The following is a 24,079-nucleotide window of genomic DNA, read 5'->3' as shown; positions in this document are numbered from 1 at the left end:
ACACGAGTGTGTGTGTTTGCTCAATTGATCGTGTCCTGAAAAATGAATTGAGTATTCAAGGAAGTATATAAATGGCATGTTGTCGTGAACACTGCACGGCAACACACGAAGGCTGCGAGCAGCAAAATTATTACAGTTTAAACTTCAATATTTTAATGCGTCACGTGACGGTAACTGTCATACGCATTTAGTTTGTATTGTATTTATCATTAGAAGGAGACAAAATCAGCCGCTTGCGTCCCGGTTTCAAAACCGGTTGTATCCCGGCCGAGAAAGTCGCGTATAGCTAACGGGAAGAACAGCTTCCTCCTTGATCGTCATCAATGACCACGCGCTGATATCTTCCACAACAACTCCTCTTGGATGTGCTGTAAAAGTAAGCTCACCGAGTCGCACTTCACCGCAGACGGTGCCTTTCTTTAAGGGCCGCGACTGCATAGACGCCGAAATCACTCACGCGCAAGAAGCGCAAGACGGAACTCCCGCTTCATCCCGAGCCTCACTGCAGCGGAGCACTGGATGCGTTGCTGGCCTTCGTTTCGTCCGTAGGACTGTCTTCTTTACTGCCTAAGTGTCTTGACTTCTCACTTTTTTTTAAAGAGTGAAACTTACCGCCTTGGCTGAGCAGGCAGACCTCACTCTATTTTTATTTATTGAACGTCACCCCAAGATTTTCAATTAAAGAGGAGGCGGTTGATGTCTCACGCTGTGTAGCTTTTTGTTCACTCAGATGTTACCTTGATTTAATACCACTTTCGAATACGGTACCCCATTCGAATAATGGGAGAGAAGTTGAGAGGCGCGACGCCTCTCAATAAAATGACAAACTAGGAGGTTGTGAAAGGCTGCGCGGGAGAAGTTTGTATTGATTCCGGGAGGTGGCTGCACAAGCTGTTCCTTTAGTTTAGTTGTACGGAGTAGTTGTACTGTTGCGCGCGTTTTCATGGCGGGCGTAATCGGTCACCCAAGCGACTGTTTTCAAGACGGACCACGACAGAGGAAGTGTGTCTATAGGAGGACACCCTATAGAAAAATTTTAAAAAAATAATGCAAAATAACCTTAATACGATAGCTAAAATTAACGCACAACCATGATTAAGCAACAGCACATTTCAATATTACGCGTTTACCGGCCACCAATATTGTTTTGCTTAACCACGAGGTTCATTTAGGGTTTTTGCAGGTGTTAGTCAGGTGAATCTCTCTAAATGCACAGTGTGGTATATGATAATACATTACAAAAGTGGAATGTTATTTTTGTACAGATCCTTCATCAAGTACCTCCCTTACAATGTTTCATGAAACCTAACATGGTGTTTGTGAACAAATGCGGCATTATATATAGGAGCGGCGAAGAACGCGGCGGAATGTCACGACTTTAAAAGTTCAATGGAGGGCATCAACAGATCACCACGACGAATCACAATCCAACAATATAGTGCCACAACGTAAATCGCACCGGACGACCGAACAGTTAAGAAAAACGCAAAATTTATATCTCGCCAAAGCCTCAGCGATAATCTGAGCAGTCAGAGAAATGTAGGTTCGAATACCGCCACCTGTATACACGCTGACTTTTCGTCACCTTCCATCTTTCAAATCTAGGGTTCTATGGAGTTCCAATCCACTTTGAGTTTCCATAGTAATGAGTAGACTTTCAGGATTCACCCAACAGCCTTTGCTGTCGCTGTGTACCAGTTTGTTACCAGTCGCAATCGCTTGTTTTACAAGCGATTGCGAAAACGAGTTTCATCATTCGATTGGACATATCTAGCGAAAAACATGTTGATTAAATGAATTATCAAAGAAGACAGTACTTGCATCTAAAACTTCAGTGTAAAAGTGCTCCAAAATCTGATTATTTTTTATAAGACACCATTCGTTCTTGCGCTTTGTGCACGTGAAACTAACGTTACTACAAACTCTAAGCACGCACCTCATACATAACTCGGAAGAGCGAGGGCGTTCAGAGCATTCCCGAATGGCATCCTGATGAACCTTTACTGTGATTAAGGGAGTATGGGGATATCTTTAATGCTGACAGAAAAAAAGGGGGAAATGTTAACCGTGATGTAGGCTTGCTACGAGGGCCTATCATTAGTAAGCTTGAGCGAGGTAAGCTTGCCTATCATTACAGCTTTCCAAAATGTGTATTTTTACACGGAGAGCTTCGACGAGGCCAAACAACAGATGAGGTAGGAACATAGTGGTTATCCTTTTCATTGTTTTTTTTCTCTACTCCCTCTTCGCAAGTCATACATATGGTTGTACATATAACCTTCTTCTTTCATCGTTAAATTCTTAGGCACTTGAGGCTTTGTAGGTATTTGTCCATGTGTTCCAGCCTCAGAACATTAATTGCCATCACGTGCATATAACCATGTGTGGAAAACGCAATGCAACACCAGCAGCCATGCGCCGCACGTGATACAATCAAAGTTAAAGTTATTCCCAAACGCGAGTACAAGCAAACAAAAAGGAAGTGGAAGCAGCAGAGAGACAGAAAATTATGAAGAAACACAGGAAAAGACAGCTCCTTCACTAGTCGCTGTGCAGGCGGTCACGTTGGAGGTATCAGAGAGTGCCCAGGAGTTTAGCTTCCCGAAGGAATCGTGTCTGCACAGACGTGACTTCAGCGTGCTTAGTAGGGCCAAGTAGCACCGCGAGGGAAAGCTCTCGGTAGCTGAAATGGGCGAGACAGCGCCGGAGACTGGACCGGTGACCTTTGTACAGCTGGCAGGCAACGAGCACGTCAGCTTCTACATGACACGTGGGGCAAAGAGGTGACGGAAGTTGGTGATTAAGGGGGATAAAGCTATTTGTCTGCAATATGCGGCCTTCCCTTTCTCCGTAAATACAGCGTACTTATGTTGGTACCGCTCTGTCAGAGAACAAAGTAGTCAAACACAGTGTTAAATCCGACAGATAACAGCGAATAATTATCGCAACGTCTAAGTATGTCCCCACAGGCCATTGTCTTTCGAGGTTTTCCTATACAACAGCTGTGTTATCTCTGTCTGCACGTGCGGAGATAAAATAATGCTATCGAATGTTGGGGGTGACTGAGTATGCACATAGCTGAACACATTCCTACAGCACATGTGAAGTCTAACGTTGAAAGCGTAATGAAAAAGTTTCGCTCTCGTTCTATGGAATTTCCTTCAATGACATTACTGCATTAAACAGTTTATATGCGCTAAGAAGAAAACGGAAACAAAACTGCCTCGCCAGAAAATAGAATGACTACACAATTAGAAAAAGAGCGCGTATAAGCAATCCGACAGGAGAAGGAGGGGGCAGCCCTTCCTCTGATTTCAGTATTATTCTAATATAGAAGTAGTATGCTTAATCCCGGTGCAATGCCGCCCAACTTTTGTACATTGTTGTTGTGTTGTGCGTGTGGTGTCGCTGAGATTGAGCCACTGACTGTGTTTCTGGCCACTGACTTGTGTAAATCTCTGTACGCTGTTACTGAAGCGTTCGATATCGTGTATATTACGTACACTGTATTTGTCCGTGCTAAACCACTGGAGACCTAATAATTCGCGATAGTGAACAAAAAGCAGTGAAATCAAAGGTGACCATTCGTTGTCATGCTTTTTTTCTTTATCACATCACCTCATGCACATGCGTTCAAGATTTCACGCTTCTAGCGTTTTCGTATAGTACAATCAAATGATGTACGAATGCGTCTCGTTTCTTTTCATTTCGTTCACATGTACACAGTGGCACGTAAAGAGAACATGTAAATTTGCTCTACGCATTCTATTGCAAGCGAGGGGTGTGAAAGCGCACACCCCACACTATTGCGTAAAGCACTTACGCCCTTTCAAAAGGGAAAAAGGAGAGCCTGCTTTAAACCCTCTTGTTTACAGTTCTCTTTTATTTATTTATTTTCTCTTAGGGTGAATAATAATGTCTGTGGTTTAGGAACACCTTCGCTAGCCCTGACTTACGCTCTCTCCGAAATTCAACGCCGCGAAGCAACTACGGCTATGGGCGGCGTTCACGGACGTGGACAGATGGCAGGAAGGAGTGGTCGACAGGGGTATTAGCGTTCCTGGGCCGACTTCAGGGGAAGTGTGTAGACATTCGACTTGAAAGTCTGCTGGGAGACCCAGGGAAAACCCCAGACAGCACAGACGGAGCGGAGATTCGAACCAGCGTCACCTCTCGGCGTGGAAAGCCATCATGCTAACCACTATGCCACGGGAGCTGTTCTCACCGGCATTGAATGAAAGAGAAACATTTCATATCGCGCTAGTGAAAGCAGTAAAAACCGGCTTCCACGTGCTAAACCAGTGTAATCAATGACAACCGTGTGCCAATTTGTGCGACATCGGATAACATTACTTGGCACGTACAGTTGAATAGAATCGCGATCTCTTGACCTCTTAGGGAAACCCCGCGAGAAACAATGCACGCGTTTTGCGTGTACAGGAAACAATGCACGCACGCGCTCTCGCTAAAATCACGTTTGCGGTTGAATCTGTTGAACTTTTCCGAAGCAGTTCAATTTTACGCTCCTTTCAGTTCAAAAAGGCAGAAGGTGGAATACATATGGGTGGAAAGGATGAAAACTGGCACGAGCCAAGAAAGTGCGTGATTTTCTGCCCCAATTTATACTGCTGTTATACACTTTTATGTTGGTAATCAATGTGCAATCGCTATTCCCTTGCGCACGTAAAGCTCATGAAAGCTCTCATGTATTCTGCTCCCTTAGGCATTCATATTTTGTGCAGATAGTTCCAGACGGGCGAATTGTGCTTACAGTTGAGCCTGCAAACGCAAACACAATCGCCAAGAGCTTACGCGATGACTTACTGCGATTTAGAAGCCCAACCAGGTGAAGAAAGTGGAGCCTCCACAACAGTTTCTGCTTGATTGATGCTGACAGGTGCACAGTCGTTGCCGCAAATCAGTCACCTAGAAATCGGATGGACGGGAAAACTTATTGACCGTTACAATGAGCGTGTGCACGAGATCGTGCGCAGTGTTCATTCAACAAAAATGATTGAGACCGGTCTACTGAGTGTTGCAATTCCGTAAGGCTATACGAGCTTTAGCTAGTGTCATGAGTCTGAGTGGTACTGGTGGCGATATTCCCACTTTCGCTGAAACGTTCCGTCGAAAAGGATCCATTGAATGAAATATGGAAATTTATCAGCTCTGTTCCTCTTTAGTTCTTCTTGAACACATGAAAGTATGATGCATGCATTTTTGAGGAGCTGTAACGTCAGTACGTAACTGTTAGTTAGACACCTATTGAGCTTGTTACTTGAACATGTATATACCAAAGTAACCCGAATGCTGTCCTCAAGTTGTGGCTCGCCCGCCGTCGTAGCTCACAGCAACGTTCGAGAAAGTGGTAAACTAAAACTGAACATCGCACAGAGGTTGCAGACCAAAGAAAAAAAAAAGCAGCTACAAAGAGAAACAAAGAAAATCTTATAGCTTCTAGCCTAGTACGTGAAGCCTTCACAAACAAAATTTTATACTCCTTTTTCTCGCTCAACGACGGGGAACTGAACTCCCTCCGAATTGAACTCCTGAACTGAACTGCCTACACTGAACCCATACCTGCGTAATGCACTTCTGTGTAAGAAGACGACCAGCGGAATTGGCTGTTAGTACATACCCCTTTTGTGATCAGCATATAGTGGCATGCGGACAAAGGAGATGCGACACACGCACGCGCACATACATAACAGAGGGTAAGGTACATGCTGAAAGGAACCGTAGCTGACGTTATTAGAAGTTAATCCTGCCGGTCACAAGCGGTGTATCATAATTCATAATGAACCCTCATACATAGCATGCCAGTGACGTACCTCGCACCTCTGCACCTCGCTGCCTGACTTTGTACTGCCTCTAATAATTTGTTTAAGTATTCGTGCGGATTCATCATCATTAATTTATCTATTGTTTTTTAAGTATTCGCGCTGAGAATCCCGTACCATAGAAGCATAGTGTAGAACAGGGAGGACTTACGATTTATTAAACTTATGTAATAGGAGGGCCTTGTTTATTTAATTGTACCACAATATACTGCTGGAGTAACCTATTCAGAGACACACATCTCCGGTTTTGGCCAGCTATTTCTGGGAAACGCGTTATAAAGATAAATCTTATACGCTGTATCGTTCAAAGGTCTTTGTTTATCGAAACGCCGCCACATATATGAGTAGGCGTCCAGAGCATCGAGTTATGAGGTTCATCGCACAAACGGCTTTGTCGTACGAGTAGCTGAAAATAAAACCTGGCGAAGGAACTCCCTACTCATCATAGTCGATAGTTGAGTTGTTATTGTTTGAAAATAAACCTGCGCAACCGAATCTAGCGCCAGTCGAGACCTCGCGGGGAGATCAAGTAGTCGAGGAAATTTTCTTGGACACCGAAAAAGCGCAGTTCGACTGAGAACATGGAGACAAACGATTTGCCCACAAAACCCATGCCATTGGTACAACAACAGATGATGGCACTGACTCGAAGCCAAGTGGGCTATCACTGCGTATTGCAGGTGCGTGTATTTTTGCTCGTTGGGGCACTCGAGGCGCTTTACGTGCAAATATTCGAGCCTCGTTGTACTTCTTGCTGGTCTACTATGAGCACCACTTTCTATGAAGCAATAATTTATAAATGATTTGTGAAGGAACCATATATCTTGCAGTCTTAAAAATGAACTTCACCGCATAGCTCGCTCCTTTCTTTTTTTTCTTTTTTTTTGCGACAATTATGAACAGCATAAGTGTCACAAAAAAGGCGTACGCCTCCCGTTTCCAACAAATCTGGGCAGATAACGATATCACTCGAGATGATGGTTGACTAGGAGCGTGCTATGCGGTGAAGTTCATTTTTAGGAGTGTGGAAAAATCTGAGCGGAATATACTATAAGTTATCCGCGTAACAGACGCATCTAGAACTGTAGGTGGGGTTAGCAACCCGATACCTAACAAAAACCGTGCATCGGGGTTCATATTCCGCGTCTTCATTGGCATAACACCGGTTCTTGTATTGTTGAACACAAGATTGCTGATACAAGACATTAGTATCATCACTGACTGTCTGCATCTATACATATAATAGAATTGCAATGCGACATATTTGCTTGCAATAATACTTAGCAGTACAGGAGCGATGCCGCACGAGCATTACGTATTGCAATTTGTCTACAGGATTTCACAATGATTTTTATCTATTTATTTGCCATTGCATAACTCATGTCTCTCCTGGTTAGATGCACCTCACATATTGTTTCCGGATATGGGGCATTCATCCTTATTAGTACTCTGTTGGAAATACTGTACTGTGAATGGGGGCCCGCTTGACTACTGAACGCTACTTGGCTACGCGCTAATGAAGAGTCAAGAAAGAAAAGCGTAACGAAAACGAAAACACTTTTCTTTCTTTTTTTTTTCAGAGATCACTGCGCTTTGATCCCAACTTCTATTTACCAACCCGTTTGAGAGAGGGCTTGAGACTGACATTTCTCTTCTATTGCCACGGTCCCAGACCAAGGTACAGTGATTGTATGCGTTCTTCACGTAGCCAGGGGTTCACGAGTACAGCAAACTCGGGTCCTTGTGTTCTGACAACCTGCATTTTTTTTTCTTTTTTGTCACCTTCGTTCCATGCTGCCTTAAAATACCCGCTTACATACACTCTTAAAAATGAACCTCACCACATAGCACGCTCCTAGCGAACCATCATCCCGAATGACAAAGTTCTCGCCCCTGATTTGCTGAAAACGGGAGGCGGAGCCCATTTTGTGCTCATTATGCCCGGCGCAGAATAGGCTCCGCCTCCCGTTTTCAACAAATCAGGGGCGAGAACGTTGTCATTCGGTTTGATGGTTGGCTAGGAGCGTGCTATGTTGTCAACTTCATTTTTAAGAGTGTAGAATGTCATGATATTGTACTTTCTGGATGATTAGTGACGCCTCGACAATCAAACCCGAAAGTACCAAGAAGTTGGATTTCGATATTGCATTAATTCGAAGTTGCATTAATCGACGTTGATATTTGCAACGTAAATAGACCCAACGATCACGATTATTAAAGGGCAACCATACACTCTTAAAAATGAACTTGACCACATAGCACGCTCCTAGCCAACCATCATCCCGAATAACAACGTTCTCGCCCCTGATTTGTTGAAAATGGGAGGAGGAGCCTATTTTGTGCACATTATGCACGGCACAAAATAGGCTCCTCCTCCCGTTTTGAACAAATCTAGGGCGAGAACGTTGTCATTTGGGGTGATGGTTGGCTAGGAGCGTGCTATGTGGTGAAGTTCATTTTTAAGAGTGTAGGGCAAGAAGGGCAGCAATGTGGAACGACTTGTCATTGGTACAATGAACTAGAGGGGGCAGTGCAGCGAACGGAGGGGGTGGCGCCATGGGACAACTGTCAGAGCAAGTGGCGAAAGCAGCGGCGGCGCTGCTATCGCCAACTGCAGTCGCGGGAATGGGTGGTTTGGACTTCCGGTCAAGATGACGTAAGGGAAGTTGCAATGTCACGTGGATTTGCTCTTCCGGTCCGAAGTTCTGCTGGAGTCGTATAGAGTAATGTTTTCAACGTAAACATACGAAGATGTTCAGGGCTTAAATGCACTAATTCTGCGAAAAAAATTGCATAAAACGTATCCCATACCCTTGGGTCCTGCGCCTTTGTAAAAAGGTTGTCAGCGTAAACGAAAATTGAACTAAGGGGTGTAGGCACTTATCACCAAATGCCGTGTGCACTTGTTGAATTGTGTTGTTTCTGTTCTCTGTACTGTTTGAATTGTGTCAACTTGTTGTATCATGTTGAATTGTGTGTGGCTGTGATAACATTATCAACTCATAGTGTGAATAGGATATCACTAAGGTCACAGCTTCGTCCCAAACTAAGAGGAAACGATTACATGCGTACTATCCTCAGAGTGCCGAAAATTGCTGCGTAAAACGCCGCCTGTACATTTTCTTGTGCCACATCTAAAATGTTGCTCGTTATCTTTGTTACCAGAAGCGTCAAATTGACCGCGTCGTAACATAACATTTCCCACAGCAAAAGATAGCGATTTTAAAGGGGGCACTAGAATGCAAAAGGAACTTGCTCTCACGTGAAAGCATGTGTTCTAATTAGTGCATTTCAAACAAAATTAGTTCACACAACGCTATCATTTAAATGGGAAACGCAATGAAAGCAGAGCCTTGGATTGGATTGGATTGGATTGGATTGGATTGGAAAAGAAAGAAAAATATGGAGAGCCTTCTTTGGTGGCAACGAATAGATTCTCGAGAAGCAAGGACTGGCGGCATTCAGCGAGACAGCAGGAGGAGGGCGCGCATACCTATTGTGGGTGTGTGGATTTTTTTTCAATACCGATTCTCTGACTTGTAGCCCACAACAGTTATCGCCAGTGTTCTACTGATAATATTTATCTCCACTTCCTTCGGACAGCGACGCAAATGAGCTTCGCAACGAGCACTATGTTTATCACCTGGACTGCTCACCTGGACGTGGCACGCGCGTGCACGCGCAGCATGGACCAAAAGAACGACCTACTAGATTATAACGACCATGTCATAGGCACCCCTTCCCAGCGCCGCATTTGGAAGCTAGCGGTGGCGCTACTCATCGGCCCAGTTATTGCTTCCTCAACTTCTACAATACTGTGTACTTCAGCTTACCTTAGTATTTTTGTACAAGCGGGTGAATATCCCACGGAAGATGGTTCATGCTAAAGTTGATTATCATCGTCATTCTACGCGTTTTCATAGGAGCTATTGCTGTCTTCTGCTACAGTGGCTACAGTAGTCGTACGTCCGCTTCTGCGCATTCAAAATTCAAATTTCCGTTGTCCAATCATGATGTAGATCTCGTGGGCAGATGTGTAGCGCTCCTAGCGGATCGTGCGGACGGGCTCCTCATAGGGGTTGCCGATTATGACATAGTCGTTATAATCTAGCAGGTCGTGGACTAAACACACAGCGATGCACAGCAGAAGCGTCGTTCACTACTTGGCACCGGAGCAAGAAAGAGCCCGGTATAATTTAGATTGCAGCCTCGTAAAGGAATCAAAGTTTCAAATTATGATAACAACCAAATTAACGTAACGTATAACGTAATGTGGAGTGAACTTGTTTTTGCATTTTAGTGCCCCTTGAAAGCGCACGCCCAACGAAATCGAAACATCATGTGTCACGAAATCTCATATTTGTCATAAGAAAAGCACGTGCGAAGTACTTGTGAAGGTGCCATACTTCCTTGGGAGGAAGGCATTCCCATGAGAACTCATCTTGATTATCGTTTGAGCCGGATCTTATAAAGTTTTGTGTTGCTCCAATTGAGCGCAATTTCGGACCGGAAGTTCGAAGGCCCAGCATCCCTAGCGCCACTTCTCAACTTCAAAAGCGCCCATAACGATTCCACGCGATTCCGGAAGTTTGGGTGAGGGGAAACTTTGCGAGAAACAATTCTCTTCTCCCAGTTCGCCGCTGTTCCGCAAATAAATTTGCGATTCATAAAGTTTCATCGCTACTCGTTCCTCAACTTATGAGCAACACATTACGACGTTACTAGCAATCGCGCAAGGAAAACGCGCGAAGGTGGCGGAGCGAGAGCAGACGACAAACCAGAGGAAAGGAGGTAGGTTTGCGCATGCACACGGCCCCACGCTGGGATATGAGAAGCGCTGCGAATGGCTCCTGAAGATCACGTGGTTTGAGGGACCTCCATTCTGTCGCTGATTTCCCCAACGCCGGTTAACATTGAACCGAGATCAATGGTTGCTAAAACTTGAAGTTAACACTGAATTATTTTCTCAAGTAAGAGACCAAAAAAATAGCCAAATCTCTTTGGCTGCACGTATAGCATATGTTTGTAAGCGCTCAAGCGTCGCCTGCCTGCGTACCACTGACGAAGGCCCAATAAGATCGAGACAGCTGTCCAGTACTGGCATGGCGACGTTTGAGCACTTGCAAACAATTAATTTCTCAGTCATTTCTAGTATTGTCAATTTTCAAAACTAAATCATTTTCACATTTTACACAATTATTTTTACAAACGTTAGTTGTGGATAACGTAATGAACTTTTTGTGGAGTTTCGGGTTAAATTCAAGTAAGCAGACCATTGATCTCGGTTCAAATTTTAATCGGAGTTGGTGAAACCGGATCGATTTGTAGCTGAGACGTTACTTAATTGAATAGTTCATAGCGTGCAGCGACACTGCTACGAAATTTATCGCATCGCTTGTCCGTCGCTAGTATCTCGTACCTATACATGCCGGTCTACGCGATCTACTCCGGCAGCTGAATTGTTTGTCCCGGTGGTGGCGATAGCTATTATTACCAGGGATCGCATCCGAAACTGAACACGAACCGAAAACAGCTAAAAATCTGTATTTTTCGCTGAACCGAAATAAATTTAGGCGGGTACCGGATCGCGAAACGGTTCAGACGTAATGTGTGCTGTGAGGGATCGGAACTACGATATGCACACCGGATTGAGCATTCAGCCCCGTTGTCAAACGAGTTCGAAACCGAAACTGAACAAAACAAAACTGCAACCCAAGGGCGCGCGGTATCGGCTCCTCACAGCTACTGCGTTCATTATCTTATGTTGGCTTTGAGGTCGCCCTTTCGGTTCTTGTAGGCTTCGTTGTTACGCGATTTTTGTCGTCAAGCAACCTCAAGTTTTCATTTTGTTGCTATGAAAATAAGTCCCAGACCCTGAGCGGGATGTGACACGGTGTACACGCAAGAACGCGATTCAAGAAATGGGTGCCGCCATTAGTGCTGCCACCCCGTGGTAGTCACAGGAACTATGCACGTCGTCTGCCAACTTCCTTCGTTTTTCCGTGTATGTTTTCGTTCATTTGCGTGCCCGTTTGTGTTCACTTCGTGGCCGTTCATTTTCTCCCGCTCGGGAACCGGTGTTGAAAAGATACCGCATTGGCAAGGCACTCTTCACGTGAACAACTGTGCATATCGCACGCAGAAGCAAGCAATCTTCTTTTTCCTTGATCTTTCGAACGTTGATACGCTACTCAGATGTTTGTCGGATGGCTAGTTATATGCAGTGTTACGTTATCGTCAGTCATACTAATTAAATACGTCGGCCACCAGCATTCATTCCAATGGGAAGAGCGATTCTGGCAGTCCGCCCCTGCTGTCGTCACTGAGAACGAGGCTAAGGAGCTCACGGAGACTGGTGGTTTGAGAGTAACGCGACAGGCTCTATACGAGGAGTGAACAAAGGAAGTACAGTATGGTGCAGTAACGTTGCACTTGAAATGTAGACTTATAACACGCAGTTGCGCTGTGAACCGCTGCTGTGCCGGCAACAACAACAAAAGTACATTTGTGTTGTTTGAGAATCGTAAGGTTTGAACCCATTGCAATGTGCTCGAGATTCACTTTCCTGAATCAGTTCGAGCCGATTTAAACCACTTCAAACCGATACTTTGCACCGCTGCAGAGCTGAACCTGCACTCGAACAGAACGGAAAAAGACAATGGTTTCCATCCCTGATTATTACGCTTCACAATTGCTACACTAGCCTGTACTATTGTGCATTCTACTGTTTAGAGAATGAAAGGAGAAGTTTCCCCGAATCAATATTTCTGGTTCACTAAGACATCCTTTCGGGCTTGTTGGTGACAGACTTTCGTAACGTACAAAAGCGCTCAAAACAGGACGAGCACAAGACACGCACAACATCGAGCGCCCGTGATGTTGTGCGTGGCTTGTGTTCGTCCTGTTTTTATCGCTTTTTCCAGATTTATGAATTTATATTTCTTGTAGGCTTCATCTATACATGTACGAACCCGATTCCTATCACCGCTGGGCCGAAGCGGAAATCGTTCAAAACTTGCCCCCCGACGAGAGGGACAACATCCGAATCTACACTAACAAACCCTGGCCTGCACCCTCTGATCTGGTTGAAGGGGTTGGCGAGGTACGGCAAGGAACGTATATCGTCCTACAGTGGGACCATACCTGGTCCCAAGCCTGGAAGTGGGAAATTCATGTGCGTATACTTTCGAAATTAGCGCATTCATATCAAAACATTTGGGTTACATATCATCGCATCTCTGAATGTTTTCTCTGAATCTCTGATTTTTTCCCCTCTGTTTTCTTTTTTCTTCTTCTTTTCTTCTTCTTATGTTTCTTCTTCTTTTATTTTTTCTGTTTTTTTTTGTTTGTTTTTTTTGCGTTTGACAGACTCTGCCACGTGAACCATGCTTCTCTACTCATAATTCCCTTTCGCGATTGAGTGAGCTCTGCAGCAAGTTAGCAAATCATTTGTTCGGCTTTAATAAGGGTGACATACAATGTTCGAGCCATATACGAAAGGTACATGAGAGATGGCGTATTTTAGAGACCTGCAACACTTCCTCGAGTCTGAGGCGAGGAACACTAGATTCCAGTAATGTGTTCAGTCCGCCCTGGACAAGCGACTCCGGTAGACAAACAAAGCTTTGCCTCTTAAACAATGGTTTTGATTGTGGTGATGTTGGAGGTGGCTTGCCGTTGTAGATCTCTTAAGCGTTGGTTGTGGTTATGGCGGTGATCAAAGTGCTTGCCGTAGTCGGCCACGAAGGGGAGATTCGTGCGTCCTGGGCGGACTTCACGAGGAGCTAGCCGACCTTTGTCTTAAAGACCCCCCCCCCCCTTTCCCGGTCTTACGAAACACCCAGACAGCAAAGCCGGTGCACGGATTCGTCTCTCAAAGGACGTAAAGTAGTCATTAAAGCACTGCCAATCACATCCGTGCTTTCGGTTACTAAAGGTATATACAGAGGAGCCTCCAGAAGCCACATAGGAAGCCACTGGTGGCCATGGAGCGCATGTACGTGAAATCACCTGCTGCAATAGACGAGAAAATCCCAGAGTGCTTAGCGCGCTTTGAACTGTGGGAGTTTACTAATACGAAAGAAACGGGTGGCCTCCAACCTGTTCCGATTTCTGGCCTGCCGTTCCATTGTCCACGACTCATCAAGGTCAGTGAAAGCGAAATGTAAAGGATTATTCTTGGTTCCCCCGCTCAGCAAGCGTCCAGGATGCAGTGCGTGCTCAAAGAGCACTGGGACTCTCTGAAGTCGTCTATATTGGCTGGAGAAGACCACGTCCTTGCTTTATAAGTCTCCGCGGCGAAGGGGTGAGAGGAGGCGTCAAGAAAGCCTTCTGTACCTTGGTAGCGCTGTCGGGACAACAGAAGCACAGCCAACATAAAGAGAGCTTGACCATCTTTTGATGTTTTGCCGCTTCGCGGGCGGAACCTGCTTTGTCCTCAAAGGCATTGTTGCACCGCCGGAAAAGTCTGAATCCAAGTGGAATCCACTTACCAGCCAACAGGTGTCCGCCGTTGTGATGCAGTCCGCTGGGTAGTGGACACACGCTTTGTCGCGCTCAACGTAACACTTACATTAATTCATCACTTAATTCAACACTTAATTCATCGGTGGATAAGGGAGTGGAAGAGCGTCCTTTTGCGCTTCACCGCGACCAGCCGCGACAAAGATATGTACACCACAACCAATTAATTACTGCAACCAATGACCCGCTTCGGTGGCATATTTTCTCTAAAAGGTGCCCAAAAGGGGGAGTACCCGTTTTAATGCCGACGGCGCCCTGCCTTAGAAGTTATGTTTTTCACGAAACTCATTCGAATTTTTATTTAAATAATCACTGCCTCCCGCGCATTCACACGGTGCGCAGCCTGTAGGTGGTATCGGACAGATACTTGTAAAAACAAAGTTATTCGATTAGTGCACCCGTTCGCGAATCATTTAGCCCGCGGGTTTAACTGAGACACCCTGGCTCTGGCCAGAACTTCCCTCTACGTGCGTTTTTGTTGTTATTTTCTTTTCTTCTTCGTCATCTAAAGTGCTCATGCTTCTTGAAAAACTGCATGAACTGTTTGAACTGTAGTTGCATGAACGAAAGCGACGGAGAGAAAACTCTATTGCAGAGCAGAGTCAACGACTATATTGACAAAAGCGCCAGCGGAGAGAAAGAGTACGACCGCCTCTGGACTGATCCATACTGCCAAGGAGATATGCTCTTGATGGAATACCATATGACGCAGACATATCAGCAAGAGACCACCATGATTTACGCACGCGAGGTGAGATTCTTTGTGGTTACTTTTCTGCACGTTTGCGCGGTATTCGTAATAGTAATTAGAGTCACTGAATAGCTCCAGAGTACTGCAACTCATGTACATCTGCATGTTCTACTCCAGGGGGCGCCGTGTGAGGACGCCATGTTGGCTCCGCTAAGTTCGTCTGCTATGTTAACGACGTATCCCGTGTAGATGTTCGTCGTTTCTTCTTTATTCGACCACGCTTGTGCATCTTCCTCGACAACAATGGACCAGGCCCTGACGTTGGTAGGAAACCGAAACAAATCGGAAGGGGAGAGCTGGGTTCCACGAATGGTTAAATGTTCGCTGCCTCCTATTGAAAGAAAAGTAGGACCGAAGGTCGCGTCCTTTTCAGAGACTATCGTAATCCCCTCGAGATCCTGGCTTTCGGGCGCGACCTCGTTCTCCCCTTGGTGGTGCCGTGGAACACTATGACGCCGTTTGTTTACAAACAGGGAGAAGTCTATTCACAATGTGTAATAGGTATGCCGCAGCGTGACATCGGCATCTCCCCTTTGCTGAAAACGAGAGGCGTACGCTTCCTTTTTTTTTTTTTCTTTTGTACCGCTTATACGGTACATAATTGGTACAAAAAAGGCGTACGCCTCCTGTTTTCAACAATGGACCATTTCCATATTCGCGTCGCCCCTGGCGACGGAATGTCGAACGTCGTGTCTTTCCCCCCAATATTGGTGACGCGCTATTCGGACTGGCACGTTGCGTGGGAAAGTAGCAAGAGAAGATTGGAAGAAGAATGCGGAAAGAGTGAAAGCGCATTGTACTCGTTACCAGACCTCAAGCGTCCGCGTAACCTTGAAACCGATTCTCTCCCCACAATGAACACGACAGTCTCCTGCAGGTGGGTCCATAGCGATGTTTCCCACTCAAAGATGGCGGACTCAAGGACTGGGCATGCGCATACGCGTTGTCGGAAATGGTCCATTCAGGAGGTTTACGTCGCGAGACGACTGAGATCATGAGCGACTTTCAACAATTCAGGGTCGAGAATGATGTCACTATAGGGGTGATAGTTGGCGAGGATCGTGCTATGCGGTGAAGCTCATTTTTTATGAGTGTGCGGTTCCACTGGCGTGTCAACAAAACGCCGCCGAGCTGCAGATTTTGTCCAATGGGAGAGCGGCGCTCTTAATGTTGCCAGACGGCTGTCGGCATAGTTCCGGATAAAAGGAATGCTATACTCTGAGCGGAGGAGCTATTCAGTAACTCTCAGTATCATCCTTCTCTCCCTTGATTTGTGGAAAACAGGAGTCGTACGTGTCGTTTTTTGTGACAATTATGCCGGACATAATTGTAACAGAGAAGGCGTAAGGGTCCTCTTTTCAACAAATTAGGGGAGAGAACCATGCTATTCGAGATTATGGTTAGTTAAGACTAAGAGGTGACGTTACTGGCCATTCCGTTTAGCGCATTAAGTTTGCTGTGTGGCTACGGTATAACAATAACACTAATAAAGAAGGCCAGGGGAATCTTCGCCTACGGATCGAAATCGCAATCAGTGTGAACGTTCGAAGAGAAATCTAGAGCGAGAACTTAGAAAAAAAATCTTAGGAATTTAAACACGTATAAAAAAGCGTATGCGTATGCAAGCAGGTGGCGAGCGCGAGTTGTGTTATTACGTTACATAGTTGTTGCGCTCAAGCTCAAGCTTCGTCGTCATGGAAAAACACACACATTAACACGCTCATTATTACCACATTATACACAACTTTATACAACATCAACAACACAACCGTCTGACAACAATAAACGCTTTTTTTTTTCATTCTTCAAAAAAGAAAAAAGGAGGGGAACTACCAAACGGTCTGTTTCGACGAGTCAGAACGTAAAACGCTTATTGGAAACAGCCTGTTTCATGTAACACGTCAAAGAATTCTAATGGGAATGGTTTTATGTCCGACGCAAACGTTCTGGAGATGAATGGTGCAGCTTTCTGACCTGCTGTAATACATGATGGCCAAGGTGTGGCGCTCACGAGAGTATGAAGTCGGGGTACTTGGTAAACTGACATTAGAGAACTGGAAACATCAAAAAGCAAGCAGAGAGACAACACGCACACACAAAACAACTTTATTACACGACGATGACTGGGGAGTTTCATCGCCATGGGGGGGATACTCTACCCCATTGCTGGTGGTGATGCGGGGATATGAAATAATGAGCCCCTTCACAATAAGGATCGAAGCCCTATGGATTGAATGTCGTACTTCATTTGAATGATGGCACTTGAAGAAAAAGCACCAGCAGTAATTGCCTCACCCACCAGAAATGTGAAGAGCGCTTTGAGGGCAGAGAGTTGGTGGGCTGGATGTGGCAAGGGACCAAGCAATTTTGTGAGAGGGCGAGGGGGCAAGAGTACGGTTCGGGAAGGTTGGTAGTGTGGACAATGGAGGATCTCCTACAGCACTGACTGCAGTGGGGAGAGTCAACTTGCCTCAAGCGGTAACGTCACTCTGCTGTAACAAAGCCACATCGAGGCGCATTAGATGAACGAATGCGGCATCTTGACGAGAAATATGTCGAGGTATGCGGAAAGCGAGCGCCGGATCAACACTGCTCAGCATGGCTGGAAGGGGGGGGGGGGGGGGGAGAATGTCAGCGGTCCAATGGCGGGTAGTCAGAGGAGTCACGAGGCACCGACGATCTCCTCTCAGCAGCGCAATAGGCGTCCATCTACGAGACGAGAGAGCTGCTTCTGCGGCGCTGTCGGCCTATTCATTCCCTTCGACTCCGCAATGGGCTGGAACCCATTGGCGAACCAGCCACACACACCACCAATAGCCTGAACAAAAACCTGTAAACATACTACTTGGACGTATTCTAAACTGAAGGATGCCACGTGCAGGGAACCAAGATGCCCCCGCGGTAACAACTTTTTTTCTCAAACTCTCGGAGTATTATTAGCAGATTTTTTTTTTTTTTTTGTCTCGGTGTGAAAATCATTTAGGCAGCTTCGTCAACTCAGCATGCACCTATACAAATGGCCATAACTATCACGCCTTGAGTAGTCTGTTGCGCACACACGCACATGCCGAAGTTTTTACATGTCCATTAGCTGCACGTCGCGTACCTTTTCGGTTCTCACGATACAATGTCATACTTCACTTGAATGATGGCACTTGAAAAAAAAAAGGCACCAGCAGTAATTGCCTCATCCACTAGAACGTCAATGTCAAATCATTTCTTTCTCCAGATGGTTTTGCCAGTTAAGTATGGCTTTATGAACCTTCATCCGGGATCTGTCGTCACAGTCACCGCGAAGGCTACAAACTTGGAGAAGTGTGGTCCACGGTATGTACTTTTCTTGATCGTACGGATGAAACATTTCTATTTGGTATTTACGCTGAGATCAAGGTCATGCGACTGCTATCGAACTGTAACTGAGAGCTTTAGGTAAGTGTTCGCTGCGAGCCATAGAATATCTTCCTGCTGTTCAGAGAGAAGAGGAATAATTGAACTGTAAGCCCGAATACGATTAATTGAAGAATGTCCTCTGTCCGATTTAGACCTTTCCCATAGCGTTGGAGTCACGACTGGGATGAGTGCCACCCATAGCAGAAATAAATGGGGAGGGCGTTTCGGCATTCCCATTCCAGTTAAAGCGGAGTCCGTTGTGGTGCACCGGAGAGTGCCTCAAGTGAGCTGGCGTCATAAACGGAGCGCTTGTTTCTGTTTTTGGCTATTGTGCCCGCAAGGGTGGCATCCAATGTATTGCTCCGTAGACGAAAGCGTGCTGGGCGAACGCAATGCATCCTGAACAGGTCCTGGTCGCACGTCACAGCAAACGTCAAGGCTCACGTGACCTTAAAGATGGCGGCGCCCGTGATCGGTGGCCAAACCGTTTGTAAACAATGCGGTTGTTGTTTCTGCGCGACGTTTTGGATGTATTTCGATCACGGTAATTATTTTTATCCGATAATCTCACAGTAGAACGTGCACTTTCGCACGTAAGGCCTCGTACTGTTGAAGACTTCCGAAGATGTGATGACGACCGCGCGTTGAGTCACTGAGCCGATGCGATGTACTCAAACTAAGGAGAAATGGGCTACCACGTTGCGAAAGAAGCACCGCATAGTTTACGCTGGCAAAATACGTTCTTCTCCTGGCGTTATATGACGACGGAAATATGTCGGTAAGCGGCAAAACGACATGTAAACAAAGTCACATGACCTCAAAATGACGTTTTCTATGACGTGCGACCAGGACATGATGGCAGTTGTGCCAGAAGCACCCGCTTGAGGGTAGTTACAGCAATGGCGGGTTTGTGTCACCCCTGTGATTGCGCCTGATTCGTGCCATATTGCGTATGAATACTGCGGAGACTCGATGTCGTTAACCCTTTGTCACGGGTCTGAAAATCAGTTTGTGCACCCCACCTGGTCATCGGTAGCGCACTAGTGTTTGGGCGTATAAAATGAATGTGGATAGCTCAATTTTATTGCAAATTTATTCGGCTCGGGATAAAGCAGGATGCAAAGACGCTGGCAATAATTACGAACGGACTGCTAGCGAAACTGGTTGGACGAGTATTGAAACAATGAAGAAAAAGAACGATTTCGCTAGGTGTCACATGCCACGTTCTCGGGAGTCCAGCGGCTTTACCACACAAATATTTGTGCGCATGCTGACGCAGTTTTCACGCAACACCAGCATGTAAACATAGTCACCCGGAACAGTTCAGTGGGAACGGGAACACAGTAGAAGAGTTGGTGCTTTTCATCGGGGCAAAGTATGCTATGACTGGTTTAGTAAATGCTGATGACTCAGGTCAGGAACTCATGGTCTCGCTACGGGACAGGGACGTGGCAGGTGACTACTAGTGCGCCGACGCACTCGGTGATCCATGCCAATGACGTCACGCGCTTGGTAACAGGACTAGTGGTACCCAACACCCCTGACCTGTCTAGGAGGTAAAGGGTCTGCTGTACGGATAGGGCAACGGTGTACGAAGTTTACGCAGATAACAGCCCACTGCGAGTGGTGAGATTTTGGTGATAAATAGGAAATCACCAAAATCTCCCAGTTGAATAATCCAGAAAAAGGCTGACGGTATCGAATGACTTCCTGTCTGGTAAACATCCTTGAAACAACGGCTAAGAGCTGACCAGTGAGTGCCTCATTTGCATGCGTTCATAAGTGAAAATCGTAATTTTAAAATTTTATTCGGGCACTTTCGGAAAGTCTGTTTTACAAATTCCGGAAGAAGAAAAAACGAGCGGACACTTTAGTGACTATTTGGAGTAAATAACCGGTATCGGTTTGCTATATTTCTTTCGCGGAGCAGCCGCTTACCAATGCGCTCCTTCGCTCGGCTATCCGGCTGTCAGTTGTCATCATCAGTTGCCAGTCATCCAGCTTTTTCACACAGAAGATAAGCACGCATCAGGCACAATCGTCAAAATCATAAACAAGAGCTGCGTTGACAACGCCAGCTCGCTCCAAGCAAGGAATAGCAAGCCGACCATCGTCTGGCTGACCTTTCCTTTCTTTTTCTTAATACACATATCCCCCCCCCCCCCCCCAAGCTCACTCGCGCTCTCTCCGGCGCACAACAAGGGGAGCACGAGACACCCTTGCACTTTATTTCTGCAAGGAGCCGCCAGGGTGACTGTGCTCCCGCTCCGCCTAGAGCACTATAGCTCTGCCGATGGAAGAGAGTTAAAGTTAACTACTTCCAGTAGTACATACGCATTGCACAGCTTTTTCAATGTAGTTGTAATGTAGTATTTCGAGACAATTGACATATGATGGAATTGCGTGATATATTGTATCGTGACACCCTTACCATACACATGCTGGGAGCCTGGACAGCAGCCGTGAGAACGACATGGGAATAAAGTTTTCAGCCTGACCAGAGTTAGCAACTGGAATTCACGAGCCCGTCTAACCTTTCTTGCAATTATTTTAACAGAGTCGAAATCTCATTGCTACAGCGGGGAGGAGACAGAGCCACAAGTCGGCAGGAGAGGCGCAGAATACACAGCCTGGGCGACGCCCAACCCGAGACTTACGTCACTATTACCCTGATGGCATCAGTGTCCTACGTGAGGGTCTTTTCAAGCTTCTCGGACAAAGTAGTCTTCTTTAGCCCACAAGAAGACACGGCAGGATACGCCTTCCACTTCTTCTGTAACATCGACATGATCGATGTCCTCATGGTACGTGACGTAACTTCATGACTACTTGAGATAAACGAGGTGGAGTGACACGGACTAGTGAGCTGCACAATCTTGTGGCGCCCTCAAAGAACTTGCGCCTCCGCCTTATTGTGGCAAATCAATGGTGCTTCTTGAAGGCACTCACAGATATCGAACACATTTCATGGTGTTAAGACCAAGCTGCCACGCCATGTTTGTCACCCCCCACCCCCGTCGTTGGTTAGCGATGTTCCTGTCAGCGAGCTTCCCCATTCACACAAAAGGGGAAGGAGATCAAGGTCGTCTTCCTGGAACTCGCCGCGGCTGGTGACCTCCTTCTCACGGACGGAGACTACTTAAGCGGCCCTTTTGACCCTCTTTAGAGCTTTTCACTTTCACTTGTCACGATGTAAATATATTCCGTTCTTGTCAACGCACCTTTGCCTCGTCTGAGTCCTGCCTGGGTGCTGGGCCCCTCGACCAAGCTACCGACTGTCGCAAGACATAACAATGGTTAGGTCAACAAGGCTAAAAAACGGGACAACAAAGAAACAAGGAACTGCACGCTACGCCCTGCTATGCTACTGTTGTGAATAGCAATGCGTAGCGTGCGGTTCCCCATTTCTTTGCTGTCACGTTTTTGTGGCTCAGCTTGATCTAAACATATGCAATATCCAACTGCCCCACTTCAAGAGTTTAGTATATGGCATGGTGTTCAGTTGTTCGCCATATGCACACATCACAGGCAAAATCACCTAAGTCAGATAGGTCCAGGACTGGATACTCCTGACGTGGCGGGACGAAGACATAGGATGCAGTTTCAAACGTGGCACATGTTAATTGCACGCAACAGAAAGCACCGTATAAGTGATGTTATCATTCGTTTTACCGTGAAACGTAACAGTGGGCTTGCCAGCGTTCGTGCTATTTGACAATCTATTTGCCGGAAGAATGTGTTGCTACAGAAAGTTACAGGTGTCATTAGAGTCAGATGAACATCCTTCGAAGGTCATGCTCCTGAATTCCCCAAACTCATCAGGAACATACATTTATTATTATTATCATGTTTTTCCTTTTCCTTCTTTTTTCTTTTTTGCAATGGCAGGGTCACACCCTGACAGTTGCCTTCCCACATAATTGAGCATGCAGCGACAAAATAAGCGCTAATTCAGTACTGTCAGATATTGCATATCAGGTCTGATTTGGTTGCATCAAACAGGTATGGTGGAGGACACTTCGTCTTTCTGCATGTCGCCTACTGTATTGTTACTGCCTCTGTGTTTTGTTTTTTGTTTTTCTTCTTTTCGTGTTGCATTCAGGGATACACTTTAATTTGCAATGATTTCTGCCTTGATATTTGTGCTGGAGTGTAGATTAAAAGTTTAAACAATACAAGAAAATTTCTAATTTAATGATATTGAATATTTCAGGATGCTGGAGCCTGGTACTACAGCCGCTGGTAGTGAAGCATGAGTGACCAACCAGCAAGCAAGCAACAGTTGTTAACGCTTCGTGATTTACGAGCTTTGTCTTGGTGTGGTAGCCTCCCAAAAGATTGAGGCTGAATAAACAGAGTTGCATGAAATACTGGGTGTTTGGTAGTTCTACTTGCAGAAGATCATTCATCTGAAGAACATGTGACTTGAAACGTAAAGGAGCATGGAAAGGGCTTGGAATTTTTATTGAAAGAACTAGCAGAGCAAAATACATGCCGGTTTAGGAGGTGGGCTATACGGCAAGACGAACATTCTGTAGGATAGCGTATGCAGCTACTGAACGACTAACATATGCAAACATTGGAAAAGCAGGTCTCAAGGTACACTCAGCACCCCTACAAATGGGCCATAAGCACCGTCGTATTACCGTTGCTACAATGCAGTTGAACAGTTCCAGTAAAAGTAGATCACCCTGTGACATTGTGTCAGTTTGGTAAGCGATCAATGGAATGCATATGGCAAGAGTGCTTGAAGACATACGAGAAGAATATAGCGTAACCATTTTTTTGTTCGTTTTCCAATTAATCAATCAATCAATACAGTGTAACAACAATGGAGGAAGGTGATGTCGCCCTCGACTAGGTACGTGTAACGTAACACGTAACGCATAACTATTATACGAAATCAGGAACCCCTGAACCACGCATGAAACGAGAATGCACAAAAGTTCACGCCAAATATGCAGAGACTCCGCCGAAGGAGACATATCACCTATTAGAGGCTATACAACAGATTTCGTGCTCCAAGAAAGGCCGTGATAGCTGTGCAACGTGCTAGTCGGCAGCAGGTTTTCTTGCGAATCACCATCAGACTCCGAGTCGGAGGACCGACTCCGGAGTCGGTTACTCACTACCGAGTAAAAGGCCCTTGCGATTACCCTCGCCGATTACAAACACAGCACCCGAAACTGGTCAAGGCTGTCGCCCTGGCTTTTTGTCTGCAAATAAATGCAAGAGCCTGACACGGTTTGTGCACGGTTGTCATCAGCCATGGTCGCTCACGGAAAAGTGAGGTCAAAGTACGGTTTATTTCTTAACATGAAAATTATGTGATGTCACGGAAATCGAAGTCTACAATAACCAGAAAACGTTTGTGCTCACCGTGTGCTTTTCCACGAAATTTCAACAAAGGAATTAAATCTGTCAAAACAAAATAAAATTATTGTGTGTTTTCTTTCACGCAATGCTTGGCTGGATCAGTGTCTTGTAATGTTCAGAGTCACACATTTCTGCTTGGTCTCAGTTGTCTTGCGACGTAAACCCCCAATTATTATTACATTTCTGCTTGCGCACAGCT

General features: G+C 45.8%; 1 protein-coding gene across 1 annotated transcript; it reads left to right on the top strand.

Annotated features, from left to right (window-relative positions):
- Nucleotides 1–6,299: 6,299 nt before the first annotated feature.
- LOC135401432 (uncharacterized) lies at nt 6,300–22,872 on the top strand. The gene is made up of 7 exons (XM_064633845.1): nt 6,300–6,520; nt 7,421–7,518; nt 12,789–13,014; nt 14,959–15,114; nt 18,344–18,441; nt 21,062–21,308; nt 22,718–22,872. The coding sequence occupies exons 1-7, from the start codon at nt 6,422–6,424 to the stop codon at nt 22,748–22,750; spliced, it is 957 nt and encodes a 318-aa protein (XP_064489915.1). The 5' UTR covers nt 6,300–6,421; the 3' UTR covers nt 22,751–22,872.
- Nucleotides 22,873–24,079: the final 1,207 nt, after the last annotated feature.

Source organism: Ornithodoros turicata, chromosome 7 (genome assembly GCF_037126465.1).
Source record: "Ornithodoros turicata isolate Travis chromosome 7, ASM3712646v1, whole genome shotgun sequence".
NCBI lineage: Eukaryota > Metazoa > Arthropoda > Arachnida > Ixodida > Argasidae > Ornithodoros > Ornithodoros turicata.
Note: the sequence above shows the minus strand (reverse complement) of the source record. Positions and strands in the feature narration are given on the sequence as shown.

Bases quoted from the DNA above. Each gene is read 5' to 3' on its own strand.
- LOC135401432 (XM_064633845.1), top strand. From the start codon at position 6,422: ATGGAGACAAACGATTTGCCCACAAAACCCATGCCATTGGTACAACAA. The intron at 6,521-7,420 runs GTGCGTGTATTT...TTTTTTTTTCAG, and splicing joins GCTATCACTGCGTATTGCAG to AGATCACTGCGCTTTGATCC. The intron at 7,519-12,788 runs GTACAGTGATTG...TATTTCTTGTAG, and splicing joins TGCCACGGTCCCAGACCAAG to GCTTCATCTATACATGTACG.